This window comes from Populus trichocarpa, chromosome 2, assembly GCF_000002775.5.
Source record: "Populus trichocarpa isolate Nisqually-1 chromosome 2, P.trichocarpa_v4.1, whole genome shotgun sequence".
NCBI classification, from domain to species: domain Eukaryota; kingdom Viridiplantae; phylum Streptophyta; class Magnoliopsida; order Malpighiales; family Salicaceae; genus Populus; species Populus trichocarpa.
The window spans coordinates 3,303,980-3,325,199 of NC_037286.2; the positions used below are offsets into that span (position 1 = coordinate 3,303,980).

The window sequence follows — 21,220 nt, forward strand, 5'->3', positions numbered from 1 at the left end:
AAACATTTTTTTTTTTTTTTTTGTAGTTAGATAAAGAAAACATAAACCACCTCGGTGCCAAACTCTCCCGAATCATTACAAAGCAAAATAAAAGCCCACGAGGTGGGCAGGCAAGGCTACAAAAAAAAAATATCGAATAACTTCACCCTTTTTTCTTACAAAATGAATCTTATTAATTGTGGCTCCCACAACCCACTGAAAATGCAAGGGAACCCGGCCCCCGCCCCCTACACACCCATATATAAATTCATGGCCAGACCACACACTTCCTCACTAAATCTCAAGACCCGCCATCTCCTCTCTCTCTTTATCTTCTCCACCCACAATTTCTAGAAAATTTAGCCGCACAAATTTAAACAAATTAACCAAATTTCAGAGCAAATTCAAGTTTTAAGCATCCAAATTTCGTGCAAAACAATAAAGGATATGGGCAACGCCGACTATGTTTATCCGTCCACTAATGTAGAGCGTACACCTCGAGTAGTGATTCCACCACCGCAATCATCCATGAAGTCGCTGAAATATAATCTTAAAGAGACTTTCTTTCCTGATGATCCTCTCAGACAATTCAAGAACCAGACCACTTCACGAAGATTCGTACTAGGCCTAAAATACTTCTTTCCAATTTTTGATTGGGCCCCTAGTTACACTTTGGATTTCTTGAAAAGTGATTTTATTGCCGGGATCACTATTGCTAGTCTTGCTATTCCTCAGGGGATAAGTTATGCAAAACTAGCCAATTTGCCACCAATTCTTGGTCTATGTAAGTGCTAGCCAGTATAAAAATCACCAATATATATTGCTAGAGCAGATTTTAATTAGCTGAACTGAATAATTTAAGAGCATTTTCTCATTGGATTTGTTTAAATGCATGCAGATTCAAGCTTTATTCCACCTCTAGTTTATGCGATGATGGGAAGTTCGAGAGATTTGGCAGTGGGGACCGTCGCTGTTGCATCTCTCCTCACAGCATCTATGTTAGGAAATGTAGTTAATGCTAATGAGAACCCCAAACTTTATCTCCACCTTGCATTCACGGCAACATTCGTTGCCGGAGTTTTTCAAGCTTCCCTTGGCTTATTAAGGTAAGTAGACAGAGTAATTAATTCATTCCTCTCCTCTTTAATTTACTAGTATGTATTTAATAATATAGTAATTTTCGGCACATATACATATGCATATACGTACGTACACACACACACACACATATATTATACTACTATTTTAGTAAGATCAACAGACAAATACAAGTCTTTTATTTAGTCCTATCTTCTCACTCTCTCTGTGCTAGCGTTCTTGTCTTTCGCTGCTCTATATATGTTATATAAATACAGGAGCTTTTGTTATTTATTTTATTTCTATATGAATAAGAAGACCCATAGACGGTGATAGACCTATTATTATCAGATTTGGTAAACAGTCAACAAGGACAAAGACACCTTAAGTAACAAGAAGAGCATGTTAACGTTTTCTTTTATAAATTTTAATAGTTACCGTGTTTACTGTACTGCAGGTTAGGGTTTATCGTGGATTTTCTGTCACATGCAACGATAATAGGCTTCATGGCTGGAGCAGCAACTGTAGTTATCATGCAACAGCTGAAAGGGATTCTGGGACTTAATCATTTCACCCATTCAACCGATCTTGTCTCTGTCATGCGCTCCGTCTTCACCCAAACTCACCAGGTTCGCTTCTTAATTTCCATGAGTGCTAGCGCTAACATTATCCACTGTTCATCACCTTTTATACACATACTAAAATAAACTGTTCAGCTAACGCTGATTCTTGATTATTAATGCAGTGGAGATGGGAAAGTGCCGTTCTGGGCTTTGGCTTCTTATTCTTCCTTCTCACCACCAGATACTTTGTAAGTATAAATACTGCTATATAGCCTAATTGTATTTTCTCGTATAGTTTCAGTCTTTCACGTAATCGCAGACTGCTATATATTCTGATTTCCATGTCGCAGACTTACCCCACACGTAGCGGCCAAAATTAAATAAAACAAATGAATATATTAGTATATAAAGAGAGAAGGGCCGCCATATATATATATAGCATTAAATTGTGAATTGCTTTACTAAGCAGCCTGTTGTTCACTTTATGACTCATTTTTTTCATCCTCTATATATACCAATATAAATATTTAATTTAATTTGGGATCAAAATTCTCTCTTTACCTGCTCCATCCTAAAAAAATATATCAATTCTTGTAGATAATCGTAAAAGATCGATGGTGTTATATGGTATGATTATATATATACCTCTCCATGCCTTCATTTTCAACTTGTTAGTTACGTTAGAACAAAAGACGAAGACTTTTATAAACACATCTCCTTTGACTCGAATTCTGGAGAAATTAATTTCTTTGCTCATTTTTCAATATTCTTACACTAATATATGCACGCTAATGTTGTCATGCTGCATCTAATAACATGCTCATCTGATTAGTTTAATAATGGCGTAAGATAATAATGTTTTGATGATTGACTATTTGTATAGAGCAAGAGAAAACCAAAATACTTTTGGGTATCAGCAATGGCACCATTGACGTCAGTCATTCTAGGAAGCCTTCTCGTGTATCTCACTCATGCTGAGAAACATGGAGTGCAAGTGGTGAGCATTTCCCATAAATTATTAATAGTGCCTTTCCTTCTTGTTTGTATTTGTTCACTTTCTACGGAACTCAAGTCCCTGTCTGTCAATGCTACTCTCCACGAAAGCAACCGTGACCTGCAAGTTGCAAACATAGAGATTCAGTGGGCTAAGTATGTTTCAATATGAAGCCTAGGTCTATCCTACATGTGGTTCGGCCTATTGGGTACTTGATTATTGTCTTTTGGGCCCAATCCAAATAATTGTTCTCTTCCAAGTCATGTCTCCAATCCAATTTAACATAAATTTAATTTAATATCTCTAAAATGCATTTCAATTTATCATGAACAGGTGGATAATACAGAGCAATCATTTTTATAAATATAAATCACTGTTATAGTTCTACATCTCGTCTTCTTCCATCTCGTCCCACCAATTCAGCCTCCTACGTTTTGCCTAGAGACTTGGTGGATACACTCGAGATCGAGATCGTTTAGAATTATGATAGCATTATTATTTAAAATATTTTTTATTAGAAATATATAAAAATAATATTTTTTTATTTTTAAAAATTATTTTTAAAATTAACATATTAAAATAATATAAAAACATAAACAAAATTAATTTTACTAAAAACAAATTTTAAACTTTAAAAAAACCACATTCCCAGACTACGTTGGACTTTGAGCGCTAGTCCAGAGTGGTCATTGTGGGTCAATTTTTTGAAGTACTTTCTTCAACCTTCTGTTTTTGTTTTCATGTCATGTGTTCTTATTTGCTGCATGCTGGTGTAATTTTTTCAGATAGGAAACTTGAAGAAGGGGCTAAATCCACTGTCCTTTACGGATCTCGTGTTTGTATCTCCTTATCTTACGACAGCTATTAAAACTGGCATCATCACTGGTGTCATAGCTCTTGCTGTAAGCTCCCTTCTCCTCTGTTATTTTGCTGTTCTTTTTCTTGGATTAATAAGAAAGATAGAAGTTGAACTAAGACCTGCCCCTCTCGCCTTGTAAGAGTAAAATAAGATAAATTCTACCACCTAATTAATATACACATGCACATCAATGTCATGTGCTTAAGCGATTGCCTGTTTTTATTTGGTTACAGGAAGGAATAGCAGTAGGAAGGAGTTTTGCTATGTTCAAGAATTACCATATAGATGGTAACAAAGAGATGATTGCTTTTGGGACCATGAACATTGTAGGCTCTTGCACCTCTTGCTATCTGACCACAGGTATATACTGACTTACCAGCTCTCATTTCCTAATTGTACTTAATTGAGAACGTAATTCAAACTTAAAATACTAAACTAAAAGTACTCTTGGTGATACAATGAAATTTTCCAGGGCCATTTTCGCGATCGGCCGTGAACTACAATGCAGGATGCAAGACAGCAGTATCAAATATTGTCATGGCATTGGCAGTCATGGTCACATTGTTATTTCTAACGCCATTGTTCCATTACACTCCACTTGTGGTTCTGTCCTCTATTATTATCTCTGCTATGCTCGGTCTCTTAGATTATGAAGCAGCAATCCATCTTTGGACTGTCGACAAGTTCGACTTCATCGTCTGTATCAGCGCTTATGCTGGCGTGGTTTTCGCCAGCGTCGAGATTGGCTTAGTCATTGCGGTATGGACATCTAATTATGGCCTAAAACCTGCAATCGTAAATGTCTGATTACCATCCTTTGATACCAATTCGTTTGTGCAAATGCAGGTGGCAATTTCCTTGCTTAGACTACTTCTGTTCGTCGCAAGACCAAAAACCTTTATTCTCGGAAACATTCCAAATTCAATGATCTACAGAAATGTTGAACAATATCTAAACACAAGCAGCGTTCCTGGTGTTCTCATTCTCGAGATTGATGCTCCCATCTACTTTGCAAATTCAGGCTACTTAAGAGAAAGGTGTGGTCAGAAGCTTCTAATCTAATAAAAAACTTATCAAACACAATTTTTCTGCATATCTGCACACCTAGTATTCTTAAAATTAACCAATTAAATTTGAAGCTCACAAGTGCTGCTATATATTTTTATATCTATCAGGATTGCGAGGTGGGTTGATGACGAGGAAGACAAGTTAAAATCTTCAGGAGAAACGAGCCTACAGTATGTTATACTAAACATGGGAGGTAAGGGATGATCCTGCAATATTTTCCTTCCGCAAAAAATGATTATACATAGAAAATCCCTTTACCTTTATTTCTTAATCTGACAGCGGTTGGTAACATTGACACAAGTGGGATAAGCATGCTTGAGGAAGTTAAGAAAGTAATGGACAGAAGGGGGCTTAAGGTACATTTTGATCGAAGTTCTATTATCTTGTGCGAAATATTTGAATCGTCGTGCACCACTAATTTATATGTTCTAATGTTTTGCTTCCATGTTTATAGCTTGTCTTGGCCAATCCTGGAGCTGAAGTAATGAAGAAACTCAACAAGTCCAAGTTCATTGAGAAAATAGGGCAAGAATGGATCCATTTGACAGTAGGGGAAGCTGTCGAAGCTTGCGATTTCATGCTTCACAGATGCAGTCCAAGCCCTTTGAAAGAGGAATCTGAGGCATATAACAAAGTCTAAGCTGTCGATCAGCAAGAGTATTAATTTTATTCCATGTAGGTCAACTGTATAAATATGTATGTATCAGTTGTGCGTGCATGTAGGAACTGTTATGCATCACATAAAGCTGCATCAAATCAACTGCTGGAAGTGAAATAGAAGCTGACTTGAATCATTAGTTGAAGTTGGAGGTACTTTTTCTCTTCCGACAAGGTACAGGTTTTACAGTGTGAATCTTTTATACAAGAGATTTCGAATGGAAAACCTTTTTAGAGTAATTCTGGTGAGCGACCGCAGGCATAAGATTGGACTCTGCATCCAACCTTTGCCATCAATGGAGAAATAAGAAAATGGAATGAGAATTCATTCCAAGCAAGCTTATAGTGCAAGAGGATTATTGAGCAATGTTCAATGACCAATCTCAATGCTAAAAAGAGTGATTAAAATTAAATTTTGAATGAAAGCAATGCTACTTTTATCACATTTTATGCTTGCTAATGCTATCAAAAGATGAACTCCAATATTTCAAGTACAATTCGTGTAGTTCGACAAACAGTATCTATGTTTTCTCCCTTTTGTCTCCTGTATCCCTTCAAAGGAGATACAGAAATTCACCCAAACACACGTTGTATTTCTGTCTCTACATGGTCTGGTCATTCTTCCAAACACTATCGAAAAGGTGAGAAATTAAGATACCAAAATTGGTTTAACTAAAGGACTAAAAACTAAAATATATATATATATATATATATATATCGGGTTCGCTGATTACTCTTATTAAATTTGTGAATCTAGTCATTTGGATCAACTAATCAAACTCGTGAATTAAATCATGGACTTTATTGAAATTAATTACTTTTTTCTTCAAAATTATTGTTTATTTAACTATATGATAGCAAAAATAAATGATCGTAAAATCAAGTATCAACCCTATTTCATGATGTTTTTTGAGATCGCAATAACCTCGTAGAAAGCAAAATAAAACAAACTATAAAATTAAATTCCCAACCATCCCTATATTAAATGATAAAATTAAAAAAAAATGAATTTAAAAAGAAAAAAAAGTTCAAACTGCCAAACCCGCAAATAGGTCCATGAACTTTCTAAAATTTAATAACATGATTTTTTTATCAAAATAATTTTTTTAACTATATTATAAAAAAAGCAGATCGCAGAATTGAGTTCAATTAAAAAAAAAAAAGTACTTCTCCAAACCCATGAATTCGGGTAACTCGCGTTATATACCTTATCAAACTCGCAAAGGAGGTCATTAACTTCACAAAATTTAATAACTTAGTTATTTTTTCAAAACCATTTTCTTATTTAAATATTTTAATAAAAATCAATCATATCATGGTATTAAAATATTTTTCTGATACTAACCTGATATCAAAATATTTTTTTGATATTGCTATAACTATATAAAATATAAATCAAAATAAATTATCAACTCCAAATCTCAATAAAAACACAATATAAGGACTAAGTTAAAAATAAAAATTCAATAACCAAAGAAAAAAAGAAGATAATGATGAAAACAAAAAAATAAAAATTAACAAAACAACGTAAATATGTTTATAAAAGAAGAGAAACAATGTTTTTCCAATTGACTATATCGGGATGCTGTGATATTTTTTTGATATCAAAATGATGTCAATAAATTTTTTCAATATTACTATAATCATATAAAAGGCTAGTTAAAATAAATTATTAACTTTAAATCCCAATAAATAGATAATATAAGAAAAAAAATTGAAAAAAAATCAATAACTATAGAAAAAAAGATGAAAATATCTAAAGAAAAATTATAAAATACTATAAATTATTATTGCAATCCACAACAATATTCATAAAAGTACTATAAATTACTATTACAACCTACAATAATATTCATAAAAGTAAGAGAAACCACATTTTGTTGTTGTAATTATAATATAATATAACAAACCGCTCATCTCACTATAACATATCTGTTTTTATAACAAAATAAAATGAAATGCATCGAATAATTTATCATCCAATGGGAAAACTAAAAAAAGTCCCAAAAAGTTATAAGCAAAGTCCTCTAATCCATTTTTTTTTTGTCTTGAATAAAATTAGTTTTAGTTAACAAAAACGTTCAATAATTACTTTAAACTTATTTAATCTTTTTTTAATAAAAAAAACCCTGTAAATTTAATAAAATTCTTCCCATCCCATCACTAATCACACACTAGAATAAAGTATACAAAGAAAAACAACAACTTTGTATTTCTTAAACACAATATAATTTCTCACATAAGTTTTACATAAATAAAAAAATCTTAATTTAACTCTACTCTCCTGGCATGTAAACTTGGCTTCGACTTCTGATCATACAACCAGAATATTTTTATAGAGTAATATATAATTAATTTTTAAAATTTTATTTAATAGTTTAAATTTTTAAATTGAGATAATTTTTTAAAATTATATTAAAAATCTTAATAATCAAATGATCACGAGTTTGAATTTCACCATCTTTATTCTAATTAATAAAATTAAATATAATGTAATTTAGATCTATACAAGTTTCAAGTTCATAGGGCTTTCACTTAGTGAATGTGTTAAAAATAATATAAAATTATTATTGGAATCTCACATAATAATTAACCTTTTGGGTCAAGGTTCTTTGATAAACATAACTCAGAACAAGTTTTTGTAAAAAAAAACTAGATGAGAACCCAAACATCAAAAAAGTTTTCACTTGAATATATATGTTAGAGAGTAATATAAATGTATTTTTGAAATCTTATCTAATAATTTAAAATTTAAAATTAATATAGTTTTTTAACACACCTAACATGTGCCGGGTTTTAAAAAATTTGGATGAAAATTGACCCGACAACTTAACACTTAACCTATAACTCGATCAAACCTTAACTTAAAAAAAAAAAAACAAAATTAAGTTAACATAACTTTTTTTAATTAAAATAATATTATTTTAATTAACTCTTATTAACTTATCTAATCATTTATCCAGATATAAGTTGGGTGGAGCTTACTAACTTTTCACGATTGGAGTATCCGATTTAAAATACATCGACCCGCTGAGGACCTAATCAACCAAAAAAAAAAAGATCGGCATTTATTCGAGATTCCTCTTGGATTTTTTTTTTAGGTTTTCCTCAAACTTATTATATGAAAGAACTATAAGGTCTGATCGTTCTAAACGGCACCGTATGAAGTCTCGATATTAAGGAGAGAGCACTGATCGCTTTATTGTGTCACAGAGCCATCTTCCGACAGACACAGCGGGAGGGGTCAGTCTCTCTTTCCGCTTATCTTCCACTTAACATTACCTTCCCATTTCTCGTAGAAACGGACATTAACCCAGAAAATCAACCGGGACAAGAAGAGCTTATAGGGCATCAGCTGTAGTAAGATTTTATCTAGTGCTACATCAGATGGCTCCGCCTATCAAATCGAAGAAAAGCAAAAAAGTTTCAAAGAAGAAATTGAAAAAGAAGAAACTCAAAAACAAAAACATTACCTCTGCTCCCATCGATCCCTCTGCCATTGATTCCGATTGGTGGGATACTTTCTGGCTCAAAAACTCTTCTTCCCCAGGTTCTCTTGATCCTTGGTTTTTTTTTAGTTTCTGTTTTTTTGTTTTGGTTTTCTCTTTAGTATTCGTTCAGTCTGGAAATGCTCATATAATCAATGGAATTTGTTTGCTTTCCACTCCTGTTGCTGGTAATACTATTCTTCATTGCTGTTGTTAAGTATAATAAATTGAGATAATTTAATAAATTTGGGACCTAATTAGATCTTCGATTCTGATGAGAAATTTCTTAATAGGCAATTATCTGCTTATAATCTCCATACTGTATGTCCTTTGTGCTTGGGTGACTTTGGCTTCAAAGTGGAAAATTGAACTTCATAAAAAGTTTAGAGCTTTTCAATGCTGAGAATGTAGAATATAGACCGTACTGAATTTACCCAAATTTTTAATAGAAATCTTGGGATTTTGATGTCCGATGTGCTAAAAATGAGAGATTGATTGACCTTGTAGGTATACCGTCTGACGAGGAAGAAGGTTTTAAGTATTTCTTCAGGATTTCAAAGAAGACTTTCGAATACATCTGTTCTCTTGTAAGAGAAGATCTTATATCGAGGCCACCATCTGGACTCATCAACATCGAGGGAAGGCTTCTTAGTGTTGAGAAACAGGTTGCAATTGCTCTAAGAAGGTTGGCATCTGGTGAGTCTCAGGTCTCAGTTGGGGCTTCCTTCGGGGTTGGTCAGTCTACAGTCTCTCAAGTGACTTGGAGATTCATTGAAGCATTAGAAGAGCGGGCCAAGCGCCATCTCAAGTGGCCTGATTCTGATAGAATGGAGGAAATTAAGTGTAAATTCGAAACTTTGTTTGGCTTGCCAAATTGTTGTGGAGCAATTGATGCAACACACATTATCATGACCCTTCCTGCAGTCGAAACCTCGGATGATTGGTGTGACCGAGAGAAAAATTACAGCATGTTCTTGCAGGGTATTGTCGACCATGAAATGAGATTTTTAGATATTGTGACAGGTTGGCCTGGTGGCATGACAGTGCCAAGACTATTGAAGTGCTCAGGATTTTTCAAACTCTGTGAGAATGGAGAACGTTTAAATGGAAATTCAAGGAATTTATTTCAAGGAGCAGAAATCAGAGAATATATTGTTGGTGGGGTAGGCTATCCACTTCTTCCATGGCTCATAACTCCAGAAGTGAGCGAGGGAATCTCAGGTTCCATGTCCGCATTCAACGCAAGGCATGAGGCTGCAAGGTTGCTTGCAGTGAGGTCGTTCATGCATTTGAAGGGAAGTTGGAGAATCCTCAGCAAGGTCATGTGGAGACCTGATAAGCGGAAACTGCCAAGTATTATCTTGGTATGTTGTTTACTCCACAATATTATAATCGATTGTGGAGATCAATTGCATCCTGATGTTGCTCTGTCAGGTCATCACGACTCTGGTTATGGAGAACAATGTTGTAAGCAAGTCGATCCCTCGGGAAAAATCACAAGAGAAAACCTTGCGAAACACTTGCAGCATAACAAATAGAAATCTGTTTTGAAGAGATATCTTATGAACAGTGCTGTAAGCAAGCAATGAAGTGTCACGTGAGTTCACAGTTATTGATGAGACCAACAAAATTTATGAACTGTGGAATTCGTCTATGAAAAGGGTTTCCAACATGCTCTTGTTCTTTGCTCTCATTTGAAGTGTTACAGACCTATTTTGGTACGGATTTGGGGGCATATAATATTAGCCTTTTCCATATAAAGGATCGTTTTAAGGAGTTTTAGTGATACCATTGAGAATGTTAGCAGATGTGCCAAGGATCCTTTTCTTGTAAGTTCACAGTGGGATGAATTTGTCTTGTGAACTCTGGAGCTCAAAGCAATCCTTGTGTAACAGGTGTAAGAACATGTATCAAGGACACTAAATCCTAATCATGTCTTACTTGATAGAATTTACAGTTAAACTATCCCTTAGCCATCAGACCAATCCTAATCTTAATCCTATACTCCTTGCAGGTGATGGGTTTTGCAGGGCTAATAATATACATCCAGGGTATCCGTGTTAATTTTTCTTTTATGTACCTGACAAAATGAGCTGGTTTGTTCCAGTAGTCTGTGTGCAAGTATTTTGTAAGGAAGGCAGGCTCCACTAGCTTCCTTAAGATAAGACCTTTCATATTATAGCTACTTGGGAGGGAGAAAGCACATAAAAAGAGAAGCTAAAGGGCGTGTAAACATGTGAGTTGCAGTTTATTATGGATTATTACAGTAAATTTCCTATTTTACTATTAAGTGAAAAAAACTTGAGCCTTGAAGCTGGAAGTCTGTTGGTATTTTTCATTCACCCATTAATTATTAAAATATTTTGTTAGGGGTGAATGCGTCTATTAAATTTTTCTATACAATAAAAATATTTTTTAGTCCAAAGTTAACAAAATTTATAAATGTTGATCAAGGTTTTCTCGATTTTTCACAAGTTTCTTAATAGTAAAATTATTTTTTTTAACCTCAAGATAAAAAAATTATTGAGTTGTTGGGCAATGAAATTTATGGTTCTTCCATGATCCATGTACAAAGAAAGCACAATGTTATCCTTAAAAAGGAACAAAAAAAAAAAAAAACTATCTTTGAGGATATTTTGATATTTTTACATGGTTATTTTGTGTAATTAACAATTCATGAGACATTTTGGTATTTTTCACATTTTATTTTTAATTTTTTCAAAAATCTTTTGGTGTGTGTTCCACACCAATGAGTGGGTGGCATCTACACCATTTAGATGGCTCATGTGATGCAACCTGATTATCAAATTTGATCATCTGTTATCTTAGTAGATGTGCAACTATTTTCTCTTTCATATAATGTGGTGCGTGTAGACGTGTGGTGGTCGAATTGTTGCCAATGATCATTTGTTTTTGTTTTTTCTTTTTTAACTCTCTCTTGACAACTAAAATACATTATTGTCATCTCTGTTGTTTGATTTTAAATTTCAATTCTCATTCTTTTAATTTTTTATTTCGTTTTTATTCCTTTATAATAGTTTTTTTTTCAATTTAGTCATTCAATTACAATTTCTCATATATTTTTTTTTTCATTTTAGTTCTTATTCTTTTAATTTTTTATTTAATTCTTATTCCTTTTATAGTTTTAGTCCTCATTCTTTTAATTTCTTATTTCATTCTTATTCCTTTTATAGATGTTTTTTTTTAAATTTAGTCCTTCAATTCTAATTTGTGTATATGATGTTTTTCGATTCGGTCTTTCTACTTTTGATTTCTTATTTGTTTCCTTTGCCATTTTGTCAAAAAATTTATGATTTTTAATTTTATCCTTCAAATCAAGTTTATGATTTTTGTTATTTCAACAACAACAACAATAATAGTATTAATGCTATTAATAATAATAGTAGTAGTAATAATAATAATAATTATTATTATTATTATTATGGTTATAACAGTAATAAGAATAATGATAATAATGATAAGAATAAAAATAATAGTAATATTAGTTGTAGCGGTGATGATAATAATTATAACAATAGTATTAACAAGAATAACAACAACAACAACAATAATAATAATTGTAACAATAATAATGATAGTGATCATAATAATAATATTAATAATAATGATGATAATAATACTTATTGATGATAATAGTGATAGTGATAGTTGTAATGATAGTGACAGTGATAGCGACAATAATAATAATAATAATAATATGAATAATTTATCATTCGATGTTAGATTTGCTGGGAATTGAGTTTCACTGTTTTTTCATGTATGATATTTCTGATCTAATATCCCGAGTTATTGGTTTGAAAAGTTTATATGACTTGACATCATTTTTTATTTTTTCTCTTATTATTATTTTTTAATTTTATTATTTAATATTAAGTATTTTAAAAATAAAAAATAATTATCCAGATTTCTTTTATATTTTTTATTGGAAACTCACGCCAAGCAAAAATTCAAAATAAAAAATTTAAGGATAAATTTATCCAAGTTTATATCATTGCAAAAAAAAAAAAAAAAAGATTTGGCCCGCCACGCGGGAAATGAACCAGTATATATGAATTTAAATCAACTAACAAAAGCCCTGAGAATGAATGATCCATCCCAGCAATAAAAAAAAAAAGAAAAAAAGTAATTGAGCTACGACTACTGAACTGTAGGACAAAAACAGCACAAAGGGTAAAAAATCACTTGGATCTTCTTCTATTGTAAATCCTAAATCACGAATAATTGCGGCTAAGCATTGTAATAAGTGGATCCAACCAAAGGGCCTTGAAGAGTCATTCACTATAACGCCAGGTGCACCTGGAAGAAAATAGCTCCCCATGGAAACCTGAGCAATGTCGAAACATGCAAACGAAATGAAGGGGAAAACAAGCTCTAATAGAGCAGCCTCTTTTGATTCGACGGGGACTGGCATGTACAGCAGGATCTCTAAACTAAAAGACGACAGGGTCCTCTCTAATCAAGCAAAGGTCAAAAGAAAAGAAGTCTAGCAGCTAGCACTCTATATAACCATATCTAGCACGGAAAGCTTATGCACAAAGCAACTAATGTCTCATATTTAAGCCTTGAGGGCTTGAACTACATCTATTATTTCCCGATAAAACGTGATTGCCTCAATCTCCTTTAGTTGGAGGTTGCACGCATGAACAGAAGTGCCCTTTCTTCCTCTTCTGGCGAGTTCTTGTGCTGCCATACAGATAGTCCTGCAGTAGAACTTTTGTTTTTTGCTCTGTGATTTTTGTTTTCCCTCTACTTCTGTTTTCATCATCAAGTTTCAGCAAAACGAACTGCAATTTCTGCACCTCCAACTGCAAACGCCCGATTTTCTCTGACACTCTTCTTGCCTGCTCTGTAATCTTTCTTCTCCTGACACTGCCACTCTCATCTGGTGCTAATTCAGGTTTCTCGTCAAAGTACAGTGGCTCATCTTCAACAGTCTTCATTAGTTTGCGATTCACTTCAAACAACTTCATGATGGCCTCCTCGGATTCTTCCAGCTGCTCCTTCACATTATCATATTCAATACCTTTTCCCTTCTCGCTCTTCTCTGTAATCTCCACCTTGCTCATCAAATCTTGAACTGTTATTTGAAGATTTGTCAACTTTTGAGCATCAGAATCAAGTCTTTCTAGAATTTTCCTCTCATTCCCTTCTTGACGAGACCCTGATAATCTTTTTGAGATCTCTAATTTGTCCACACCCACCTCCTTCTCAACCATTGATTCTGCAGAAGGATGCTGCCTAATGTGTTTTTTCTTCTTCTGTGAAGCAGTCACCTTCTGCGTTTTTCCAACAGTCAGGTCAATGCTGTCATCCCGATCAGCAGTTTCCCATATTTCAAGCATCTGTTCATCAGCCTGCATAGTTTCTCTCCTGCTGATTCCATGGGATGAACATTCTGATATCTGATCAAGTATTATGTCTTTTGTCATCACTTCATTCCCATCCTCTGAGATTTCATGTGTTCGTTTCTGCCGCCTCAGATCATCACTTGGTGTGGCCCCCAGTTCCCCATCCTCCGGTTTTGGCTTAACATACCTCCTTGTCTCGACACCTTTTTGACGTGCACTGCTTCCAGATTTCAAGTCCTCAATCTGCCTTATTGCAGCATCGAGTTTGGAATGATAACTCAAATTTTCTAGCATAACAAGTCTCTCCTTCTCAATGATTTCTTTCTCAATAGCTCTAATCCTCATTTGCAAATCCTGGAAGTCCAAGGTTCCACCTGGCACCATGCCACTCTGTCCTTCACTCATTTGGTGAAAGCCTTTGGCATGCACCACCAATGCAGCATCCTGCAGCAAGCGGAATATAAGAAAAATATTAAAACCATGAACTTTAAAGGATATAACGAAAGCATTGCCCATATTCCAACTGAGTTGTTTTGTGAACATAATGCAAAAGGTTACAAACTATGGGGTCAAACTGCAAAGTGCAAGGAATATTAATAGGAGTAATGTACGGGCATATCAAAATTGGGTGAATGAAGCTTGAGAGCTTATAAGGTTACAACAGACAAGATCTCAAGGAATTATTGATGTGATTGATTTTTCAAAACCCCACAGAGGATGATTATACAATTAACTGGTTGGATTATGGTCATGTCACTTATAGAACCAGACCAAGTAATATTGCCATAATGGAACGATTCAAAATCAGACGAATAGAAATTACCTTTGATTCCTTGCTGTCACCTTCATGAAGTGTCGCATCTGGAAGAGTGTGCTTCTCCAGTGATGTTACACAATCCCTCAACGACATGAAAGCTGGCAAATATGCAGCCACAAGAGCTTTTAGTTCTGCATTTCCGCCTTCCAAAGTGCTAACTCTTTCTTTCAGCTGGTCAATCTCCATGTCTTTTGAGCAATTTCCATCTTCAAGGCTCTCACATATTTTAAGGAGCTCGCGAAGCTTTCCTTCAAACAAGGCTTCTCGGACAGCAGATATCTGCAGCTCACCAAACAATGCAACAGCCTGAGACTCTTGTAGTTCAACCTCATTTCTTTCCTTGACCAGTTCATGACTCAAATTTTCCTTCCTGTCTTTAACTTCTTGAAATTCTTCATGCAATTTCCTAATTTCAGACTCCAATTTCTGATTTACTTCACGAATGTTTTCAGCCTCCTTAATTTTCTGATCATAATCTCCTAATAGTTTAATGATCTGCATTTCTTGATCTGATCGTATCACCTCAACCTCATCATACTTGCACTTCAGATCCTCCACCATTTTATGCAACTCTCTCTTATCATCTTCTAAGCCACTGAAGTTATCTAACTCTTTCTCCAGTGTCTTCACCTTCTCGTTGAGACCATTATTGTCATGACACTGTTTATCTAGGCTTACACCAAGGCTTTTTATTTCCACAGATTTTTCACAGATGATATCCCTGAAAATTAGAGAAAGGGTACTTTGAGATACAGTTTCAACAAGAATGCAGAAGTTTTCCTCTTCCAGTTCACATTTCTCCATCTGCAGGTCTGAAAATGATTTCATCAAGGACCTCTGATCATCAAGAACCTTGCAGTTCTCCTCTTGTAAGTTCTGGAAAGCACCTTGCAAGTCTGACAGCTGTACATGGAGATTATTTAGTTCAACCTTCAAAGCCTCCTCTTTGCGATCTCCCTCTATTAACTTCAATTTCATCTCTTCGTTTATCCCTGAAAGCTCTTGGCTCTCATTCTGCAAAACCAAGAATTGCTCAGACCTGGTTGTCAATTCTTGATCGAGGATATTTTTAGTCTTCACAAGATTTTCCACCTCTAATTGCAGTTGCCTAAGCAGAGTAACTAGAACAGAGTTCTCAGTGAACAACCGCTGATTTTCATCTTGTGTCTTGAAGAGAAACTCCTGTGATTCTTGAAGCCTGTTGAGTACATGGTTCAGCAGTTTTTGGTCTTGCTTGGGTTTATTTTCACACTGGTTCGCATCAAGTTCAAGAGTCATCAACACCTGATAAAGTCCCATCCTCAGTGTTTTAATTTTATCAGATAAGCATTTCACCTCTTCTTGTTGTTCACAATTTTCATGTCTCATATCAGAGATCAGTTTCTCTGACAGTTTAGATGCCTCCACGAGCTTCTGATGATCAAGCAAGAGGGAAGAATTCTTCTCTTCCAATTCTTGCGCACATTTCTGCAAGATAAAGATCTCAATCTCTGCATTCACAGCTTTGTCCAGCTCCTTTTCATATTCTTTCTTTCTGCACAGACTTTCTTCTTGTAGCAAACAAATCTGTGATGCCATACCAGCCAATTGGGACTCACTCAACTGGGCTAGATTAGCATGTTCTTGCTTTTCAGCATCTAAACGAACCTGTAATTCTTGTACTTCATGAAGTGAGGATTGTCTCTCCTTCTCCAGATGGGAATATTTTTCTTCTAATTCTGTATAATTCTTCTCCAAATCCTGCAAGCTTTTCTCACTGATGTCCAACTGAGAAGATAAACTTCCTTTCATGGAGGCCAGCTCAGACTTCTCATTCACAAGCAGCAGGCAAAAATCTTCTAAGCTCTTTGATTTTTCCCTCAACCCTTCAAGTTCAGCATTTGCATCAAGGAGGAAATTCTCCAGAATGTGGTTCTTCTCTGTAAGTTTCTCCAAATCATCAGTAGCAAATTGCAACTCAGAAGCCATCAAATCCTTCTCAGAAACAAGAACGGATTTCTCTTCCACAAGATATTGACAGGATTCTTCTAGTGCCTTTAACTTCTCTCCGACCCCTTCTAGCTCAACATTCAAATCTGATAAAGAATTCTCCAGAAGAGCATTTTTATCAATAAGTTTCTCCATGTTCTCCAACTTTTCCAAAAGAGCTACCTTTTCAGTTCTGTCTCTCTCACAAACCTCCTTCAGCTTGATGTTGACATCCTTCAAATCCTTCACAGATGATCCAAAGGACTCTGGACTGAAGCCAACTGATTCCACCTGCCTCATGATTGCCTGATGCTTCTGGTTAAGTTCATTTAGCTCCTCCTTTAGACAGTAAATCTCTTGCTGAAGAGCATTTCTTTGGTCCACTCGAAGCTCCACCTCTGCTTCAAGTTTCTTTATGGTCTCCCTTAAGCTTGAAATCTCATCTTGCAGATTCTGTATAGTCAGAGCTGAAGATAAGTTGACGTCACTAAGGCTCTTGTTCTCCACATTGACATGCTCCATTTCATCTTTTAAACTCTGATTACGAGCTTCCAGGTCCTCCAAAATTTGAGCCCTGTTCTGAAGCTGAGCCACCACAGATCTCAATTCTTCCTGAGATTGAGAGTGCAGATGCTGTAGAGTTTGAAAAGCAGTTTCGGCCTCCATGAATCTCAAGTGCTCTTCTTGGACGCAAGCCCAAAGTCTCCCCAACTCCTTCTGCTTTTCCGTAAGCTCATTGCTTTGAGCCGCCACTTTCTGCATCACTGACTCTAACTCTGAGTGTATGGTTTGGTTTGATTTTTCTAACAGAAGACACCTCTCTTCAGAACTCTTTAACTTCACAGTCCCATTATCTATCACCAAGTTAAGCCTCCGGGCTTCCTCCTCAAAACAAGCAATTTTATGCTCCAGACTGACAATTGTTGCCAAGCACTGCTGGTACTGAGTGACAGCAGCTTCCTTTTCTTCAGTTAGCCTGGTCAAAGCATGCTTCAAGGCTTCAATTTCCCTTTCAGCATCATCTGCACGCTCACTGAACCTCTTGGCATCTTCCTGTGCATTATGTAATTTGTCCTCTAGATCAGATATCTTTTCCAAACATTGGCTGTACTGAACCTGTGCATCAATTTTTTCAGCTTCTAATCTAGACAGGTCTTGCTTTAGGGATCGAGCTTCAGTTTCAGCTTTGCTGGCTCGCTCATTTAGTTCTCCTGCATCCTTTTGGACAAGAGAGAGATTGTTCTCCAGATTAGATATCTTTTCCAGACACCCCTGGTATTGAAGAAAACTAGATTCCTTTTCAGCCTCTAATTGTGCAAGGACTTCCTTCAAAGTTTGAACTTCAGCTTCAGCTTTGCTAGCTCGTTCATTAAGTCCCCTGGAATCCTCCGTTGCACGAGAGACTTCTGACTCCAGTTTAGACAATCTTTCCAAACTTTGCTCATACTGAAGCAGGCCAGCTTCTTTTTCGGCTTCTAGTTTAGCAAGTGCATTCTTTAAATTTAAAATTTCTAGCTCAGCTTTACTAACTTGCTCAGACTCAGATGGGGCTCGAGCCTTGAGATCATGGATGCCATTGTTTTGCACACCTCGTCCTTTCTCCTCTGGGTCATGGAAATTGAGGCCTTTTCTCACCCTCCCTTCTGCAAACTTAGCATTGTCCATCCCATCTCCAAGCCCAAAAAGATCATTGAATTGTTTCAAACCCTTTCTTCCAGGATCTGATTTCTCAGTAAAAGCTCCATTCCTATTGATAGCATGGGATGGTGAGACGCCCAAAGCATCCTTTTGCAGCTCATCAGGGTCAAAAGGTGCACGTATTGGTGGCATATCAGGTGTACGGGGATCACAGTCAGTAGCAGAACCTGCAGGGGAATCATCACCCAGAATAAAGGGGGCTTGGTTGGGAAATGCTTCTGCCATTGTTCGTTGCGCCTGGTGAAGGGCCCCGGTGGCATGATCATATCTTTCAGCCAAGGCACGATACGCTCTATAAAACTCTTCGACCAATTTCATAAGCTCTGGGCGTTTCTTGTAGTACATCTCTGCCCTCCTTGCAAAGGAATCTGCATCTTCTTCGATGAGTTTGATCATCTGTTTGACTTTGGAATCCATATCTGTTCATAGAAAAGAGATTTGTTAAATGGTTACCTGAAGAGAGGGAGCAAATGCTACAGTAAGTCTAGCACAAAACCTACAGGATGAAAGACGTGATGGAGAAAATAAAACATGAATTCACTAAATATTTTGGGCAAGTACAAGACACTGTGTGGTTTTGTGCTTAAAAGTAATTAGCTAAAAGATATATTCATAGATCAGATATCTTCTGCTTAAAAAAGTAACTGCAGCTTTCTCAGCCACAACACACCAAATTAAATTAGAAGTTGAACTGAGCAGCCATGGATGTAGCTCCAGTTCTCAGGCATAATGTAAGAGGTTAGCAGGCTTCAGATTTGAATTGGAAAGTAGAAATGCTTTGGCAAGCTAATAAGAATTACTGATCATTTATGCAGATTTGACCGAGAATGGGATACGAAGTTGCAAGCCCTCCCAGACAAGCCATGATGCAGATAGACTTAAAGAACTCATTAACTGATACTCTTTGCTTAATATTCAAAGGAGAATGTTTCTCCAAAAATTTGGTTCCTTCACCAATAGGGAAAAAAAAGGACAACCAATTCAAAAGAATAAGGAGATCAAAGATATCGGTTAGGTCATTGAATCCCATGCCATAGAAGAAAAAAACTCTAGATTGTGCCCTCAAATAAAAGAATCTATCAATTGAAAAGTAACGGAAAGCGAAGACAGAAGCATGAGACAATAACTTGGATGCTATATCTATGAAACCACGAAAAACAATTGGCAATGATTATCAATTCTTAGATTTTTAGTACCTAGTTTATTGTCAAGTTATTGAATACACCGCAGCAAGTAAATGCAGAGATGTTTGTGATACCCAAAGACAGCCAAATGCATATTAAGGCTCAAGCTGAAAGTAAATGCAAGTTAAATACCTTCTAATTCCATTTCAATAGGATAACATATTTCCATTTTTAAGCTTCCAAATCATTGATTTTGCACCTACATTTCAAGCGTTTTAACTGGTTCCATTCATTTGTTTGGAATTCATTAACTATGTTTCCTTTTGGCCCCAGTTGCAGGAGAGTGGTCAGGAGATGCATTTTCATCACACCGACCAATGTGGAAGTATGCTACAACAATTAACTTGGAGTCCCAATCTCAGAAAAATGTTGGGGTCATTCATTGTAATGTGTTGGTTATCATGTCTTCCAAATAGCCAGATCACTCAAAAATGATTAAACAGTAGTTAACTAAAGCCCACTTGCACAGTAAACAGAAATTCGAACCGAGTGCCTAAGAAACAAGCCAATACCTGTAAGATTTTCTTGAAGCCATTTTGAGTTTTTTGGGCTAATGTGGCTGTCCCACCACCACGAATACTTCCTTTTAGAATCTGCTTGCGACCTGGCAGCCATAATTCAATCCAATAACACTACCACTTCCCAATTCCGATCGCAGAAATGACAAACCTACGATCCTTGAAGCAATAAGTACGATCCAAACCAACGACCAGTCAAACCGACACTGATTTCTCAATATTGAGTTTTGTACTCCCCTCCTTGTACCTAAGTCGACAAAATCAACAAACAAAACATACTTAATTCAGCTGATTTCAATGTTAACAACACTAATAATTCATAAGATCGGAACCTTGAAAATTTTAAAACAAATAAATTGAGACAAAAAAAAAAACCCTACCTGATCAGCAGAGCTTTCAAGTCCAGATAGTGATTGGCATGCAAAAGAGTAACAGCTCTCTTAAGAATTTGTAAGAAAAACCTGATCAAAGTAACACAAAAAAATCATACATAGGAATCTGATATGCTTCATAGAATTAAAAAAAAACCAGTCATTTAATCAATAAAAAATAAAAAGAAAAGAAAAAGCAACTGCATGATCATACACGACAGATTAAAGCATGAAACTCTCATAAAAATAAAAAAATAGAGAGAAGTGATCGCAAGTTAAAAAAAACAGAGACAAGAATAACGTAACCAGGCAAGACAAGAGCAGAAAAACACGGCTCATTGACCATTGACATTCATTGTAGAAGAAGAGGTGTGATAGCCAACAGCTCAGAGATTTTCTTAGGAAAAAAAAACTCACCAAAAGGAAGTTGTTTAGAGGCTAATCTGATAGCAGCGAGAAGAAAAACAAGTAGAGCTGCTTCCTCTGTTTTTGTTCTCGGGGATCACCCCATGCTTGTTAGATCTCTCTGTGTCTCTTTGTGTCACTCTTATTTGTTCGTGTGTTTCTCTCTCTTGCCGTTGTTGCTTGCTTTTTATGCTGTTGCTTTTTA

At 35.5% G+C, this 21,220-nt stretch overlaps 3 protein-coding genes across 5 annotated transcripts; 2 read left to right on the forward strand and 1 right to left on the reverse strand.

Annotated features, from left to right (window-relative positions):
* Positions 1-262: 262 nt before the first annotated feature.
* On the forward strand, positions 263-5,353 carry LOC7480685 (sulfate transporter 3.1). 2 transcript variants are annotated; one of them, XM_002300785.4, is made up of 12 exons: positions 263-763; positions 878-1,085; positions 1,514-1,685; positions 1,802-1,867; positions 2,503-2,616; positions 3,399-3,515; positions 3,706-3,832; positions 3,945-4,231; positions 4,319-4,509; positions 4,648-4,733; positions 4,820-4,896; positions 4,995-5,353. In XM_002300785.4, exons 1-12 carry the CDS (start codon positions 427-429, stop codon positions 5,178-5,180), a joined length of 1,968 nt encoding a protein of 655 aa, XP_002300821.2. In that variant the 5' UTR covers positions 263-426; the 3' UTR covers positions 5,181-5,353. The 2 variants fall into 2 exon arrangements, with proteins under 2 accessions (XP_002300821.2, XP_024450548.1); XM_024594780.2 differs by lacking the exon at positions 2,503-2,616.
* A 2,955-nt stretch (positions 5,354-8,308) lies between these two features.
* Positions 8,309-11,005, forward strand: LOC7480018 (protein ANTAGONIST OF LIKE HETEROCHROMATIN PROTEIN 1). Of its 2 annotated transcripts, XR_002980609.2 has the most exons (3): positions 8,375-8,747; positions 9,193-10,580; positions 10,700-11,005. XR_002980609.2 is itself a non-coding variant. In XM_002300786.4 (2 exons), exons 1-2 carry the CDS (start codon positions 8,585-8,587, stop codon positions 10,221-10,223), a joined length of 1,194 nt encoding a protein of 397 aa, XP_002300822.2. In that variant the 5' UTR covers positions 8,309-8,584; the 3' UTR covers positions 10,224-11,005. The 2 variants fall into 2 exon arrangements, 1 of the variants encoding a protein (XP_002300822.2); XM_002300786.4 differs by having other exon boundaries at positions 8,309-8,747; positions 9,193-11,005.
* Positions 11,006-13,059: 2,054 nt separating this feature from the next.
* LOC7480019 (protein NETWORKED 1D) lies at positions 13,060-21,220 on the reverse strand. The gene is made up of 5 exons (XM_002302066.4): positions 21,028-21,220; positions 20,620-20,700; positions 20,234-20,486; positions 14,878-18,956; positions 13,060-14,498 (listed from the first exon to the last, which is right to left on the reverse strand). Exons 3-5 carry the CDS (start codon positions 20,334-20,336, stop codon positions 13,317-13,319), a joined length of 5,364 nt encoding a protein of 1,787 aa, XP_002302102.4. The 5' UTR covers positions 20,337-20,486; positions 20,620-20,700; positions 21,028-21,220; the 3' UTR covers positions 13,060-13,316.